The following is a 17,310-nucleotide window of genomic DNA, read 5'->3' as shown; positions in this document are numbered from 1 at the left end:
AACCAACTATGCAAGCGCGTCTCTTGCGCAACCTAATCCATTTTAATGCACTCATTAACTGCTGCTCAACGTACATGAAATGCGGGTATTTAAAATTCTGGAAAACAAAAATATATATCATAATATGCTTACTTTGACAACTAATTTAAAATGCCGAAAAAGTGGTGTAGATGATGTTAAGAAATTGGGGGAAGTGAAGGAATATAAAAAGCCTGAAATTACCTATATTTGAGGTTGGACCAGTCTAGCGCCCTCAAAAAGGGTCTACATATGATAATTAATTTTTGAAGTAAGTTAAAAGGCATACAATTTTAGTTTTTCAGGCTTTATTAAATATATATACGAATGTTAAAAAAAGTTTGATATTAAAATTTTTATGTAAAATGACGGCTAATAGATCAATCTACAGTAACACCTTTTTTAAAAGGGCATCCGCGGGAGACGTAGAGTCTAGCAACTCAGGCTAACTGTAACAAATTTAAAAAAGGACTTTATTTCAGATAAGACTTGCTAGTAGAATATACCTTGTTTGAAGCATTTCTATTACAATTTTTGCAAGTTAAAAAAGTTCTTTTTATGATATTATATGACTTTTATTGCATTCATTTCTCTCCAATTGCACCACAATTTATGCAAATATATTTTGCTTTCAAATCAATATTCGTTTTTCAAATACAATACTGGATACATAGAATTTTTCACTCGATGTGTTTTGCTAGATATATAGTTATATATTTATCTACTTTTTAGCATATAGCACATATGATGTAAGCGTAAGATTGACAGCTTGAAGGATTCTAAAGCCAATTGAGCTTGTGAAAATAAAATTGCTTATTCCGAGATATGTGTATATTTCAACGCAGGACATTCCCAACTGCTTTAACATGGTTTATTTTTCATATTAAATTGGTAAAGTAACTACAAAATTATTAAAACAAACGGATACCTTGCATTAGTAAGATTTCCGATTTTGGGTTTGGTCTAAATTGAGTAACACTTCCGTTCATTGGTCGAAATAGAGGTTAACAGATGTTTATATAAGTATACATAGAAGCTATTTATATATTAGCAGACTGAACAGTATAGGTCTGTGTTAAAACGGCTTTAAAAAGAGCTTGGCTTAAATATTTTACAAATATTTATGTATCTTGAAAAGCTAAAAGCACTATTTATATGTGATATCTCTTTTCTTAAGTTTACAGGTGAAGAAAAAGCCAATTTCAAACAGATTCACATACTACTCACATCGAATAAAAATTAGAATTTTGGTTATAAATTGGTTATGTCTGTCAGCAAAGGCTTAACACTTTGTACATATACTCGAATGAATGTAATATTATATAGGGAATCTTAATCTAAAAAATATAAAACTAAAATTCGGACTCTTTGAGGATACGTTGTTTTTGTCGGTGGTCTTCCAATAAACTTTCAAGCCAATAGATTTAACGTTTAGCACAATAAAGGCAATAAAAACTCCCTCAAAATGTAAAGTGGATTCTATATGATATATCAACGTAAATATAGTTACGAAATCAGGTCACGTCCATTTAATCTAAACACGAAAAGGAATTCGATAGATTTTTTACCGCATTTTTCTTTTGACTGTTGCGTGAAGTTTGAGTGATATGTGGCAGTGAGTGACAGCTATTTGCTTACGATGCTAAATTCGACACTTAAATTGGAAAAGTAAATCGTTGACTTGAAATTTTGTGTGATGACAATTCTTTAAATATCGTTAAAATTGAAAAATCAAACTAAAATCGACGTATTTGCTCTAGATACTAGAGACTTTCTTAGCTCATATGAATTCATAGTTGGTATGAATAAATTTGAACTATACGAAAACGATCTTAAGGCTATAATATCGTATTAATCAGACATAGAGATACCTGTGGTGTTTCTTGGCTCAGAAATGCCAACATGATCTCGAGGGGAAATAGATATATTACAATTGTAACCTAAAGTTTTCCAAACTATTTCTAATTGGTAGTGATGTGAGTCTTGATCGCTTTTAATTGAAAAATACGTCCAGGTAACCCATTTCTCACCTGTTTGTCATACTAAGCGCTGGTCTACGGTTAATAATTGAGTGGTTTGACCGTTGATTGGATGGATTTTTCTATCTTCCCAAATATGATAATTGAAAAACCAATATGTATAAGTATTAAAAACCAAGTCCATTATTGCTAGGAAATATAAAGTTTTTATGGACAATTTATCTTACAGAAGAGTTGTCATTGCCCTAAGTTGGGTGCCTAACCCCAAATAGTAGTATAGTTTGTTCTACACAGGTGTTATCCATCCATTAGTAACATACATATTATGCTTATGGAAAAGTTCCGCATCGAGCCCCTGGAATAGAGACAGAGTAACTGTTTGCTGGATACTATAGGCGCTCATACAACTATTTCAATGAAAGCTCTGGAGGCCATCTTCGATAATCATCTAATGTATATCCAAGTAGTGTTGTAGAACATTGGAGTCAGGCTTAGCGTCATCGCAGGGTGTCTATTTTCAGAAACTTGGTAAAGTAGAATCTTCAAAATGCAGAACATACGCGGAGAGTGATGAGACGCTAAGACATTATCTCTTTAAACACGCAGCCTTCAGTTGATTTAGAGTGGAAAATATCCCACAGTTTTCAATATTACAACTTAATATGTATTGCGCAGTTAGCATAGAAAAAAATCATATCAGATCTTGCACCTTACTTTTTGAGCAACAAACCATGGATAATTAATAAAAAATGTTACAGGAGTAAACATTTTTTCAATAAGTTATATAAATCGACTGCCTATACAGTTAATTTTTCCCAAAATGTAAGTAGAATACTCTGTTGTATATTATGTAATTAATTGTAAATGTTTATTATTTAAATTTCCTCTGTAGAATAACTAGTAGGCGCTATCACTTCTACGTATTGATTTTTACCACAAACACCTTCATTGCAATTAGCTGCGAGTAAAAAACAAACCCAATCAAAAAGTACTAGTGTCCCAAAAGCAGCTTTTTACATATAAAATATGCAACTGTTATTGTTTTTGTTTAATTGTAGTTACTCGGATATTTTGAATTTTGCTTGTTGTTTAGTTGGTAGCATACTTTATGGCGTATATGGCAATGTGTAGGGAATACAATGCCCCCAGGGCTTGGAATATTAAAAACCAACGCAAACATAATTTCCCAACTAAAAGCATAGGAAAATGAACACTTTTATTATTATGAATAGGAAAAGTACTTGTTGTGAGAGTTAAAACAACATTTACAAATATTTTTTTTTAATGTCAAGCTTTGATATATTCATACAGGTCTGCCAGCTTCAAAGTTTGTCTAAAATTTGATCATCATATACCTGTTTACCTAATTTAGTGGAAAAGTATAATTTTGTGGTTGGTTTGGGTCTCTAGTTAATTTTGGTTATAATATAAAAAACTGCAACAAAAAAATAAATGAAATAAGTGTAGTTCTCATACTTGTCAAAATATTTACTTCGTTTCAGATTTGGTCTTGCTTTCCTGCTTTGTTTTATTTTCTAAATATAAATTCCAAGTAAATGAAAGATGTATTTTTGTAAAGAGTATATGTACAAACTTATTTACAGTTACTTAATTTTATTATTATCCAAAAGTTTTGTTGAAAAGAAGCTTTCCTTCACTGAGATTGGCTTGACTATCTGAAAGCTCTCCTAATATGAAAGATGAGATAAGCTTAGTTATTTTTTACAGTTACTTAATTTTATTATTATCCAAAAGTTTTGTTGAAAAGAAGCTTTCCTTCACTGAGATTGGCTTGACTATCTGAAAGCTCTCCTAATATGAAAGATGAGATAAGCTTAGTTATTTGAGTGCTTTCATATGGCGAAAGCTCTCTTAAAACTTCGGTATGCAAATATGTTTTAAAAAAATGTGATCATGTAAACAAAGCTTTGCTATGGTGAAAGCTGATATATAGGAAAGCTCTCTCATTCTTAAAATTCATTTATTATGTAAACTAAACTAAGCTTTTAATAAAATCCTCCTTTTAGCACTTAGAAGGGGACTGTAATATTTTAATATTAATAAGCACGTTGTGAATTCATTTAAAACTTTTTAAATCATTAGCAGAAGATCATCATAAAACTACTCTGTTGTAAAAGTTGGAAGCTAATCAGCTTATAACTTCGTTTCTTTTTAATGTCAAAAGCTCGAAACCTATAATAAGAAGCAGAAGTAAGGTAGGCACTTTAAGGTATTTAATTCGGTTAAATTGCTTAATTTCCATTTAGTTAGGTTTAAATTAGCTTAGTTAAGTTTGGTATTGTTGCTGTAATTGTATCTCGCTATTATTATCATGTGCAGTTTTTTGGCAATCCATCGTCAAAAATTGAGACGAAATTTGAGCGCGAAGTTAGATGACCTTCTTAAGTTCATTTTAATTCAGATTCGTTCAGGTTATTTTTTTTTGTTCCAAACTAAAATCAAAATTCTGTAAAGCGTTTTTTCTTTTAAAAAGTTGATTCATTTCATAGCTGTGTCACCTTCAAATTGTACATTTTTGTGTAATATCTGGAATCTTAAGTAATTTTTTTTTTTATTTTCATGATTTAATTCTCCCAAAAATATTCTCTCTCTTTGATTAATAAGAATATTCTTCCAAAAAACTAAGAATCCCTGTTCTTCTTTAAAAATTATATTTTTGTTTTTCAATTTCTTTATTAGAGCTTTTCTACTTGATTTCTCTGAAAGCTATTTAATTTTTAGCGTGGTTTTTTCCTAAACAACTTTATGTTACATGCAATTTAGCTTTTCCAAGTCAAAATGTGTGTGTATGTTCAAAGTTCTAAATTCATAGAATTCAAATTCTCTTAAATTGCAAATTTAACAACAATTTCAAAATATTACTCATTGAAATGCCTCAAGGCAACATATGGCGATGTCGATGGCGTTTATGCAACATTCAAGTAGCTCGTATAAAGCATGCTTGTGTGTATTTATAAGAATTTAAACAGAAATAACTTGGCAAAGTGACTAATCAACTAATCATCTTTATTTGTTAATTTTCAATTTTGGATGCTACTCATTTGACACACATGCACTCAACAAAATTCCCATGTAGTCTCATGTGTCAATGCTGCGAGTAGGTAGGAAATGCCGAGAGGATTGCCGCACGTGTGCAAACTTAGATTTATGAACCCCTGGATGCACCTCACATGAATATGTGTAGTGTGTTAGAAAGTATGGGTGATGGTGAAGTTATAAGAAATTTAAACTGACTGCACTTCTGAACGAAAGGAAAGTAACTTGTGAGCTGCAAAATTCAATAATATAAATTATGAAGCAAATTTTGTCAATTGAGTACTTGTTTCAGTTCATAAATGATTTGAGAGGCGTTATATGTTTTATATCTTGATGACTTTGATTTCTTACTAAGAAAATCAGTACATACGTAGTTTTCTATAAACAGGTTACTAATGAGTTTTTCTGAAAATTCAAGAATATTGATCATTTTTATTTAAGCTGAAGCAGATTTCGTTTAATTTATGAAATTTTTTTATACAAATATTGATTATGTATAAATGACAAGTGATTCAATCGTATCGACTTTTATCCTTAGAACTTTTTTTTTTAATATAAAGCTGACAATATTTCTTTTTACTTTCAAATTTGTTTTTCGCTCAAAATTTATATGGAAATAGATTAATTTTTATGCAAATAATTGTGCATTCCAATATTTCGATTTGAGATAGTAAAATACTTTTAATAATTTTTAATATATTGTATAACGCTTGACACGTGCTACAAAGCACAATAAGTCAATAAAAGAAAGCGCTCAGAGGCATAGTCAACACAAATTTATTGGCTTCTTGCACGAAAAGTATGTAGAGAATTAAGAGAAATAAAAATAAAAGTAAGTATAGTAGTAAATACTTATAGGAACCTTTTACATAATTTTAGTGAAAAAAAAATATTTTGGCCGCATTTATGTCTAATTAATACAATTGCTTTGTTATAATAAAATTTTCGACATAAAAAAGTTATTTCGTTCAAAATGACATGAAAAGGTACGCATATCCTTTAAAAAATGTCGTAAACTCAATTCGGTTTAAATAATTTTTTATTTAGCGCTGAAAAAGTTCACAATATTTCATTAAAAAATACAATTCCCAACCCCGTCTTCCATTTTCAGTATGCCAGAATTGTTCATCACATTTAGTAACTGTCAACTTGTCACTTGTGTCTACCAATCAATTCAACAATGGCTACTTAACCTTTATTTTTGTGCCTTTACTGTTGCGCTTTTATTTGCCTTTATTCGCTTATGTTTTTATTCCATTCATTACCATCGGTCAAGAGTATAAAACGAAATTATTTATAGGCCATTTTATTACTGTCCATTACAGACATTAATATCATGTTTTGTGGTAACAAATAAAACATATTGTTCACTAGACAAAGGTGTCTGCAGACATGTTATTGGCAAATACTCATCGACTTCTCAAGTAGTCGTGCTTAATAAATCAATAACAATGATGCTTTTTTGAAGGAATATGAATACTTGGTATTTATAAATAATAAATAGGCACAAAAGTGAGTGAGAGTGTACACTTAACTTGGCTTGTAACAAAGAGACTTTTTCAAATGCTGTATATACTATATGAAAAAAAAGAAATAAATGGGTTAGCAAATACTTGGAAGCAATGAAATGTAATTACTAATAATTGTATATTCCATAAATGATTTTTGCCCTAGCAAAATTCTGCTTAAATTAAGTTAATAGTTGCAAAAGTATGAATTTGGCTTTATATTACGTACAGCGTCTACCAGTAGGGATAATGAGATTTTGACGTTTGTGGCAGCCATGTTTGCTTACGGATTTGCGTAAATTTTGGAAATCGTATAAGATTATTACGCAAATTCACGTTCTCCGGAAAATTCACAAATTCACATTCATCGAAAAATCATCTTTTAAGGTGAGGCCCATTACTGGCTTAATGGCTTCGTCAACTAACAAAATTTGCCGTTATTGGGGTGAATAAAATTCACGTGTGTTTCAGGAAACGCAATTGCATCGACAATAATTGATCGCTTGTTGCGGATAGTGCTAAAGCGGCATCATCGGGCCTTACTTCTTTCGAAATGAGGCACGAAATGATGTTACAATAGCTAACGTTATAACATGATGTTGACCGAGTTTTTTTTCTTCAAAGGGTATCTAAAAATTTTTACAAAAAACTAAGGGTCGAAGCATAGTGAGATGTTTTTGAATTAGCAAGTATTCATGGATTTTGAACATCTAGTTTAGTCAAAATCCTATTAAAATTGAAAAAAATTACTTTTGGGAAAATGCGTATAAAGATGACTGAGCGACGTGACTAGTGAGTATGGGGCCGGATGTGGGGCTTGGGATCTCGTAGATCAACTTGCTTTCAATAAAATCCTTTATATAGCCCTATAAAAAAATATGCTAAACATCGATTTTTTCAAGCCGCGAAGGTAGACTGAACCTATTTTTTGATAAATCAATGGAAATAATACGTTTAAAATTCACTCAGTCTCTAAAATAATAATCTTCTAGAGAGCAGGGGCTTCAATAAGCTTCTCACCGTATGAACTCAATATTCCAACTTTTTTTTTAGAATTTAAAGTGTGTGTTTTTTTGACGTGTGGTTTTCAATGAGGCAATCCATTTTTCGGAGTTGGTCGTTTTGACCGCTGTTACTTGATTTTATAATCAGTTTGGTTTGCTATTTCATAATTAATAAATTTACCGCATAGTCCCATTTACAAATCATGCAAACTTATTACCCGCACGATACATCGCGCTCCAATATTCGGTCCACATAATCGCCCAGCAGAGTCGGTAATTCGAGTAAGCATGGATCGGTTTTACACCACGCTTACTCCAGCGATCACTGGCTCGAAATCATTTTAAAACATAATGACAAACTCTTATCTTTATAGCAAGACTAGATTATTGGGCATAAGATTAAATTATATGCCTTTTATTTTTTTTTTGAAAGATACATGATTAAAAAAATACCCTTTGCAATTGATATTTAGACCACAGATCGGCATAAATTAAGTTTTCTTGGTATGCTCCTTCCAAGCAAATGTTTCATGGTTAAAATAATATTTTATGGAAGATATTATAGTATTGTTAACACGATAAGCTTGTCTTAAAATATGCATAAAGCTTTTGCTTAATGCTCAAACTACAAAAAGGCTTTCATTAGTATTAATACAATATTTTAAGTGTTAAGCACATATAACATCTGCTAGTTTGGAAATAATTTGCATAATTTATTTATTACACCATTGAAACCATCTGCTCAGTTAAGTAGCGCACTATGAGAATATATAGTTTAACGTGACAGCATTTAAGTTATGGTCAATAACACGCACTCTTTAACTTACAAGCAGCTGCTTATCAGCGTTTGCTGCTGTGCTTTACTTAAGTCAGCTGCGTTGAGTTAGTTAGCGGAAGCTGAAGAATGTTGCTTAAATTTCAAATAATTGCACTTGAATGGCTTGCGAACGCTACGGCAATTAATTATGTAATATTTACGGTTGAAGATTCTGTAAAACTAACTTGTATGACTTCGCATTACGCACTAATTGACCGAGCTGTTGGTGGTAGAGCAATTTTATTTCAAAATGTAATTTGAAGCGGATTCAATTCAGTCACGATATTTATTGATATTTAATGGCTTTTCCAAGTATTATGAAAAATTGAGACATATTAGTACATATATGGGAAAATATTAAGGGTAATAATTGAGGGACGGAAATATTTTATATGATTATTTTATGTGTCTATGATTGTAATTGTATTAATACAAATACAAAATTTACGTATAATTTTAAATGAACATTTCAAATAATTTTTGAGTTATAGCTTTCTAAAGTGTAGCCGTTTAGTTTAATTAGATCTATCAGGTTATCTTTAAACGCACTTTTCTCGAAACAACATTTTTCGAATTTGCTCCTTTGATTACTCGGAGACAAATGTTTCGATTGCTATCAAAATTTTCTGCATGTTCTGAGTATAGTTCTCCTATGAACAACAATGACATCCTAGTATTTTTCTTGTGTTATCAAAAATCGAATATTAAACAATCTTTTTTTAATTTATTCTGAAATTAGGGAAAGGGGAATGTAATCATTCTCCTTGAGGTTTAATAAACATGTATTCGAGTGTATAAAAAAATTGACATTTCGATACAAAGTGGCGGCCAATCCTCGGAATCACCTTTTTTGCGACGGAATCTACGAGGCGCAGAGAATCCAAGAACTCATGATATTAGAAATAAAATATAAAAAAAAATAAAAAAGTCAACTTCGGCTGCATCGGAGTTAGAATTCTCTTCAGAAATAAAAGTGTTTTCATCCAAAAATTTAATTTTGATCGGCCAGTTTGCATGGCAGCTATATGCTCGGAGATTACACCTTTGTTTTAGAAAATGACTCAAGCCAAATTTCGTCAAATGAAAAAGTTTTTCATACAAGCACTTGATTCCCATCGTTTAGTTCGTATGGCAGCTATATGCTATAATGGTCCGATATCTGCGGTTCTGACTAAAAACCGACTTCTTGGGACGAAAAGGATGCTGAAAAATTTGAGATCGATATCTCAAGAACTGAGAGACTACTTAGTTCGCATATGTACAGACGCGCGCATAATTGTAAATCGACTCAGCTCGTCTCACTGATCATTTATATATACATACATTTACTTTATGGGGCCTCCGACGTTACAATCTAGGTGTTACAAGCTTGAAGACAAACTTATTTAACCCTGTTTAGGGTATAAAAAATTGTATCCTATTCTACATAAGACTCCTAGTGAACTTTTTGCTCTATAATAATATTCTCTATATTAATAGAGATAGATAGATAATAGACTTGTAAAGTAAATGTTAAATTTTGAATCGAAGAAGTTACCCTTATATTTTTGTGAAAAAGAAGTGACTCATCCAAATTCTTCGACTTAACAATTGACCGGAAAGCGAAAATATTTTATTTTTGCGAAATATATCCATTGAATAATGTTCAAAGGAAGCTAAAATTTAAATAAACGAAAAAAAGTATGATATTTGAAAATCCTTAATTGGGATAAAATCTTAAGGTACTTAATATTTTGTACGGCGAAATTTCGATTAGTTTGTTTTGGAGTTCATTCGGGCATTTTTTTATTAAAAGCATAGACTCTAATGAAATTAAGTAAGAATCATACCTATTCCAAAATGAAGAAGAAAATTTCATTTTTACTGATATTTGGAAAACGTGAAAAGTATTAATTTATAAAAGCCGCTAGATGGCGCAATGAGTATAATAGATAAAAATTTAAGTTCGAAGCTGTAAACAATATATACAAAATGTTCAAATCGCAAACCAAACTAGTTTCTGAGGTTTCATCGACTATTCAAACATTTTAAATAAAAAAAGTTACATGTATAGTAAGTTCTCCATTTTATACGTCAGCAATGACGCAAATTGTGAAAAAGTTCATGAAATTGTTGAATGGCGTGAGAAAAATAAATTACAATTACAGAAGCAGTCAAAAGCGAAGATCTATAGTGAAGAAAAGCAACTGAATTCTCACAAAATTTATATAATAAATATATATGGTATATATAAAAAGGATAAGTGAAAGCAATGTAACAAAAAAGGATCGAAAGAAGTGCTGCCAAATGTAGCGAGCACCAAAGTGAGTAGTACTGGTGGGTAAGAGTGAGCAAACATGAATGCCAAAAATAGAAATGCATATCACCAAAAAAAAAAAAAAACATATAAAAGAAAAAAAAGCAAGACAAACCTGAAGAAAGTAAGGTGAAATAAAATTCCAAAGATAATTCTGAAGAGAAACAAAACGCTGAGCAAATCAAGGGTAAGAAACGAAAGAACCAAAAGCCAAATGGGGCAATTGCAGTGGAGTACTAGACAGTAGGCCTGCAGCAGGTTGTAATTTGAGTAGTTGAAAGTGGGCAATAAAACGGCAGCAGAATAAAGAAATTGCTGTCTATAGCCTGAAGAAAAGTGCAAAATATAGTGCACAAGTGGTCAGAAGAACAATATAATTGGAAGGTCAGTGGGTCAAGCGCTGCAAGGACTTCAGACAGCGAGAATGAAAAAAAGCCGCAATAAGTTTGAGTGTTGGCTGAGCAAGTAAGCGATAATTAAAGATATGCAATCGTCAAAGAATTAGTATTGAAGAAGCAAAAAGAACGAAAATAGTTTTATGAAAGGCAACAGAAGCGAATATCAAAAAAGACAAATATCTTTAATGAAATTTGGCAGCGTGCGTCATTTCATGCAGAATAATCCAGCAGCGTCGCATAATAAATGCAACTGAAAAGAAAACTAAAAGCAATAACAATAACAGAACTATCAACAACACTTAGTTGTATTAAAAGTGAGGCAAAGCAAGTTGATTGTAACAGCATATCAACGGACATTTGTGGCAACACGCAATGAAAGCGTTGATGGAACGAAAGAAAAGTATTGCGGAAAGACAAAAATTGTTGAAGATTGACGTAGAGAAGAAAACATAAAGAAATAACAAGTATTTTAATAAAACTCAGCTTTAAAATACTATAACCGCCTTTGTGGCATACTTCTTTCAACACTACTTCCACTTACCCATATTTATATGCAACAAATTTCTGCCTCAGCGCTTTAAAAAACATTTTGTAGCATGCTAGACATGCTAAGTTAGCAAGCGAATGGTTTTGCGCCATTGCTTTTACATCAACAATTTATCGCCGCATACAACCGACTATAAGCGGAGCAGCGGGACGTATACGTAATGGAGCAATTTGGGCGTTTTGTTGGTCGTTCGCTTACAAATTGCAGGTTTACCCTTTTCCGGTTGCCAGTTGGCCTAATGGCTGTAGATTTGCGTGTCTATTTTTTAGTACGATTCGCCTTTTTTAATTTTGCATAGCGCATGATTTTGCGGTGGATTGCATTTATTTTGCTGCCGACTGCTAAAAAGGGCTAAAGTGCTTGGCAGTTATTTGCAGCCCAACAAAATTAATAGCAGGTTTCAGTTTGCTTTATTGGGTTATGCAGACGGTTGTCAAAAATAAAGAAAGATATACATTTTACATTTGGTTTAGTCTGTTAAAGCTAAAATAAGCAAGTTTGTATGGAAAATAAATTTCAAATCGCAAGTGTTATTAGTTTTTTTATGCATGTACTAAAAGCTATATAGTATTTGGCTCAAAAGTATGAAAGTAGTAATAAGACTAGGGAAGATGCATTTGCTAGAAAATTGCTACAAAATTTTGCTGAGATTGAAGAACTGTTAGTCTTCATTAAAACAGTTCTGTACCGCTTTAGATATTAAAAATATAACATTAGAATTTGATTTAATACAAAAAAAAAATATATATAAATAAATAAACTAAAATATAAATTTTAATGTGGTCATATTATCATACAGTAATTTTCATTCAGTCATATTAATCACAATAGTAGGAACTCTCACGCCACTTTCCACTGAAACTACCACATACACTGTATGACCTGCTAATAAAAACTCTTTGCATATAGTATATTTTTAGTATTCATGAAACATTTAATTGTCTTTATTACATCAACAATTACAATTAGGCAAATTTAAAAAACTTCAATTTCACCCAAGTCACGCACAGTAGAAATAGATAAATTAAAAACATAATTAAGAGTACATTTTATAATATTACATCATTCAACATACTATCCAAAAATGTTTAGAATGAACTAAAATAAATTTTACATTAACTGAGTATCAAAAAAAGATCCGGCACTGTCTTTAAGAAAGCACGTTTAAGAGAAAGACACATTTAGTATTTTATATTCGAAAAATACTTCTACTACACTCCGAAGTCCTGCTGTTAAAGCTAAATAACACTTTTAGTTATTGTTATGAGTGAATACAATATTTTGAAAAAAAATTTTAAACCTCTGACATCATAATAAAACCCTTTTCAAATTTGCAAATTGATTCCTAACACACTGATATAAATGTAACAATTAATTTACTAATTGGGACTTTGAGTTTTAGAGGATAATATTTTCCTTGGATTGTGCAATTAAACATTTTTTATTGTAAATGTTTATTTTCACAACATATTTTATTTGTTAGCACTTTACTAACTTGCAGGGTATGCTTTTGAATAGAGTTTTCTTCATTTGAAATCTTTACACGAAATCTACATTCAACAGTTATTAAAAATCGATGGTTTTGCGAATTAGTTACAACTAATCAGATGTGCAGAAAGCATTATATTGACTATACGCATAAAGGGGTTAGGGGGATCGGACCAATTTCTGCAATTTTTAGCACTAAATTACTTTATTTCTAAGATAAAATGTTTTATTAAATTTATTTCTTACTCTTAAAATGTCTCACATATCAACTGATATATGCGGAAATATACTAGAAAAGAAAAAAGAAAATCTTAAAATTGGGTATATGACAACTCGAGCAAAGGCTGGACTAATTTTACATGTAGTCAACATTTATTGATGTTACAGAAAAATATATATGTAAATACTTCTATAGTACTGCATTAAATTAAAGGTTGTCTTTAGAGCAGTTACTCCGATCCGATTTAGGTCAAATATGTACCATTTTATGCAATAAGTTCTTGCCATTTTTAAGGGTAATTTTATAATTTTCCTCTCATAAAAAGGGGCGATACTCAAAAGCTTCTCTTTAAGCAATTTTGTTACCAGCAAAAACATTCGCCATAGACAGGAACAGGTAGTAATCACTTGGTGGCAGGTTCGGACTTTAAGGTGGCTGCTTAAGAACCTCCCAACCAAACTGGTGGAGCTTTTATATATCTAATAGCGATGTGCGGCGTTGTACTGATGGAGCATATTTTTTCTCCTATGTATTGGACATGGCTGACCGCTTCTGCGCGATTCTTTTATTTTAGATGGTCCAATTCTTCGTGTGCGTGCTGGAATATCTTAAATATTGACAGATAAATGTGATGTAGAATCTATCAGCGTAATGAAAAACATTATATTAGGTATGATGGTGTTAATACTGACACGATTTAAACAATTTCGACGAACTGGCCTTACTATTATCAGAGAAATATATCCAGTTAGTTCCACTAAAATATCTTAAATATTGATTGATACATACATGTCAGTTGCCATATATTAATTCCCATTTTTTCAAAATGCTGACAGCATATAATACGCGAGAAAGGCTAAGTTCGCGTGCATTCGAATATTTCATACTCTCGCAATTTTTAAAATTCAAAGCCGGGTGCATATTTTCATGTGTTGTCGAGACTTAATGATAAATAGAAATGTATGTGAAATAATTCAATATTTTTTATTCGATGAAATTATCAATGAATCGATGCCATATTTGGTATCTAATACATGCAATAGGTTATGTAATTACCTAATCTGACATTTGTATATTAAAATCAATCTAACTAACAAAAATTTTTTATTAATGACATTAGTCCTTCCCCTAGTACATATCGTTATTAATACATAAGCAAAAATTAACTCGAGGCATGGATATTTGTATGTGTGAAAGGTTTAGAGACCGATTTTATTCTCTACTCAAGGTATTATTAAAGGAAACCTTAATATTGACCTACTTAAAATGTTTAAAGGGAACTGGAAAATCGAAGAGCTTAACCGATTAGAACCATTGTCGCCACAAGAATAGATCGTAATCATAGAAAGAATCACTCTGATTTCTAATTTCCTTAAAATATATAACTTCGAAGTTGAAAAAGGTTTGTATTCGGGGGCTAGAGAAAGTATTGCCGCGATTTGATCGATTTTTGACACAAGGGCACATTGTTATTGGAAAAAAAATTTCGCTGACTTTCATTAAAATTCTCAAAGATTGACCGATATTTTGGGTACACAGTTAGGCATAAGCACTGTGGTCCACATATTCAGTATCTAGCGGCTTAAAAATTCCTTGTCCGAAATAGACTATTTTTGGTTGAGATATGGCATACCTTAAATGCATAATTTGTGGATATTTTATTCCAATGCCATCATTGATATAAGAATATACTGCAGAGTGAAAGAATTGAATAAATCGGAATAGAAATGGAAATGGGATTAAATTTGTGAACTACAGGGTGGTAGTCACGTACTCCTCCATCAATATAAGTAGACAGTTCTTATATATAGCAGTCTAATATTCATAATTTATGTTTATATTCATATATACCTATGTATGTGTGTGTGCTCTTATATATGTATGTCTTTATTAAAAAAAAATCTACTGCCACATACCATGTAATTTCGTAATTAAAATTTTTGCAAAAACGATTTTAATTTTTAATGTTTTCATATTATTACAGTGGCTAAGAGAGCAGCATAAACGCAACAACAAACACAACAACACCAAATTGTAATACACATGCAAATAATGTAATAATGTCAACGTTTGCAGCAACAGCGCAAATGTCAGGAGTCGCAAAGTCAAAGACACTGATGGGAAATGTGGCAAGCAATGCTATAACGGCAACAACAATAGCAAAAGCAACAACAACGATAATAACAGCAAGGGCAACAAGGGTTACGACAAAATTAAGCAATCAAGATAATCACAATGAGTATGTCGCTGCCAACGCCGCTGATGCGAAGTATTTAAGGCACGCAATGCTGGGAAATTTTAATCAACAAAACGAGCAGCGCCCTGCCAGGCTGTTGGGCAACAGCAGCCACAACAGCAGCAACAACAATACAAACGATACAAACAGCTGTTGTGGTGGAAAACAAGGCAAGCAACAACAACAACTGCTGAGGTTAAGCACAGAGATGAACGATGTCAACAACATGCCCGCAACAACAACGCTGGCTGTAATGTTTCCCGAAATGAATGATGTCACCCGCTGCAAGTGCATTTTAAGTAACAATAATTCATGCTGCCGCGCTGATAACTACATTAAATGGAATTATGGGCGCCAAGTTTTAGCAAGTGATAATGAAAGCGCGCCTCACACACACTTGCAACAGCCGCCAGTGCGCTGTTACGCGACGCGCGCCACCAAGGTTTGCACAACGCCCAGAGTGGGCGCATTATCAGCGCCGGAAATTTCAACACTCGTATCAGCGTTACCCGCGGCGCTTGGTAGTAAGCAGGCTAAAACAACCACAGCAACACACACAATCGCACAACAGCCACCAATAAAGGCACCAACGCTTATCGCTGAACCGGGTTTAAAGAGTGCATCCGGCTCAAAAAGCACGAACATTTTGTGCGTAGCAAGTGACGCGCTTGCTGGGGTTGATCGCGTGTGCGAACCCATAATTTGCAATAAAAAGCGCCACCTCGTTGCGCGTAGCGGCAAACTTAGAAGAAAGCGTTGCAAGCGCAAACGTCGCTGCCACTGGCCGGCCAACAGCGTCAGAGCGGAAATGGCTAAAACAAAAGCCGCCGTTCAAACGAGCGCGATTAGTCGTGCGACAAAAAGCCCAACAACACTCAATTCATGCATATTGACGTCATTCCTTTTGAATTCCACTTTGCTGGCGTTATGCAATGCCACAGCCGCTACGGCGCTATCGGCAGTGGCGGCAACACTCGGTGATACTATTAATAGTTCCATGAGCGCTGATCCGTCCCCATCGGCGCCCGCTGCTAACGTTGTTGGGAACGCGTATGAAAATGTTAGCGCTACTAACGGTAATGGCAGTCACGGTGGCAGTCAAATAGCTTTTGCCAATGGCGGCACTAGTGATATTAGTTTTAATGACAGCGACAATTTGTCGGAGGAAGATGATCGTGAATATATTTTCGACCGCACCGATGTGCGCATCATTTTTATTACGCTGTATACTTTGGTGTTTTGTTGCTGCTTTTTTGGTGAGTCAACATTATTTTGATAATTATAGTTTTATTATTCTATTAGAGATAATTGTAATTATTTAATTGAGTGAAGTTTAAACAATAGTAATTCCCCAATGCATTGACGTAATATAGCGTATAACTCGCTTAAATTTGTATTGTCAATGTTAAGCTAGCTGGTGTCTTACGCGCTATTTTACAAAAAATTGTCTTTCTTTCCCTTTTGTCCTTTGGCGATCAAATCAACATGGTACCTTACATGCTCTGAGTCGGAGGTACATTCTGAGGAACTCTTCTGACACTTAAAGTGTACTTAAATTTGTGATTACTAAAGGTTATATTATCGCTTAGAAGGAAGTTAGCATTGGAAACTCTATGCTTCGGGTTATCAAAGTTGAAGTATCGTCATTGTAATCATAAACGTAATTGTCATCGTAATTAAACCTGAAAGTATAAACGTAAAGGTATTCGGAGTCGTAATCGTAATCGTGAAATGTAATTGTG

At 32.7% G+C, this 17,310-nt stretch overlaps 1 protein-coding gene across 2 annotated transcripts in view; it reads left to right on the top strand.

Moving 5' to 3' along the window:
- Positions 1-17,310, top strand: part of TrissinR (Trissin receptor) — a 160,523-nt gene that overhangs the window by 80,229 nt on the left and 62,984 nt on the right. For both annotated transcript variants that reach the window (XM_070107151.1, XM_070107150.1), the window contains exon 3: positions 15,317-16,824. In XM_070107151.1, the coding sequence (XP_069963252.1) occupies positions 15,393-16,824 (1,432 nt within the window). In that variant the 5' untranslated portion in view covers positions 15,317-15,392. The remainder of the gene's footprint in view (positions 1-15,316; positions 16,825-17,310) is intronic.

Source organism: Bactrocera oleae, chromosome 3 (assembly GCF_042242935.1).
Source record: "Bactrocera oleae isolate idBacOlea1 chromosome 3, idBacOlea1, whole genome shotgun sequence".
Classification (NCBI taxonomy): Eukaryota; Metazoa; Arthropoda; class Insecta; order Diptera; family Tephritidae; genus Bactrocera; species Bactrocera oleae.
This window is presented reverse-complemented; position numbering and strand designations above follow the sequence as displayed.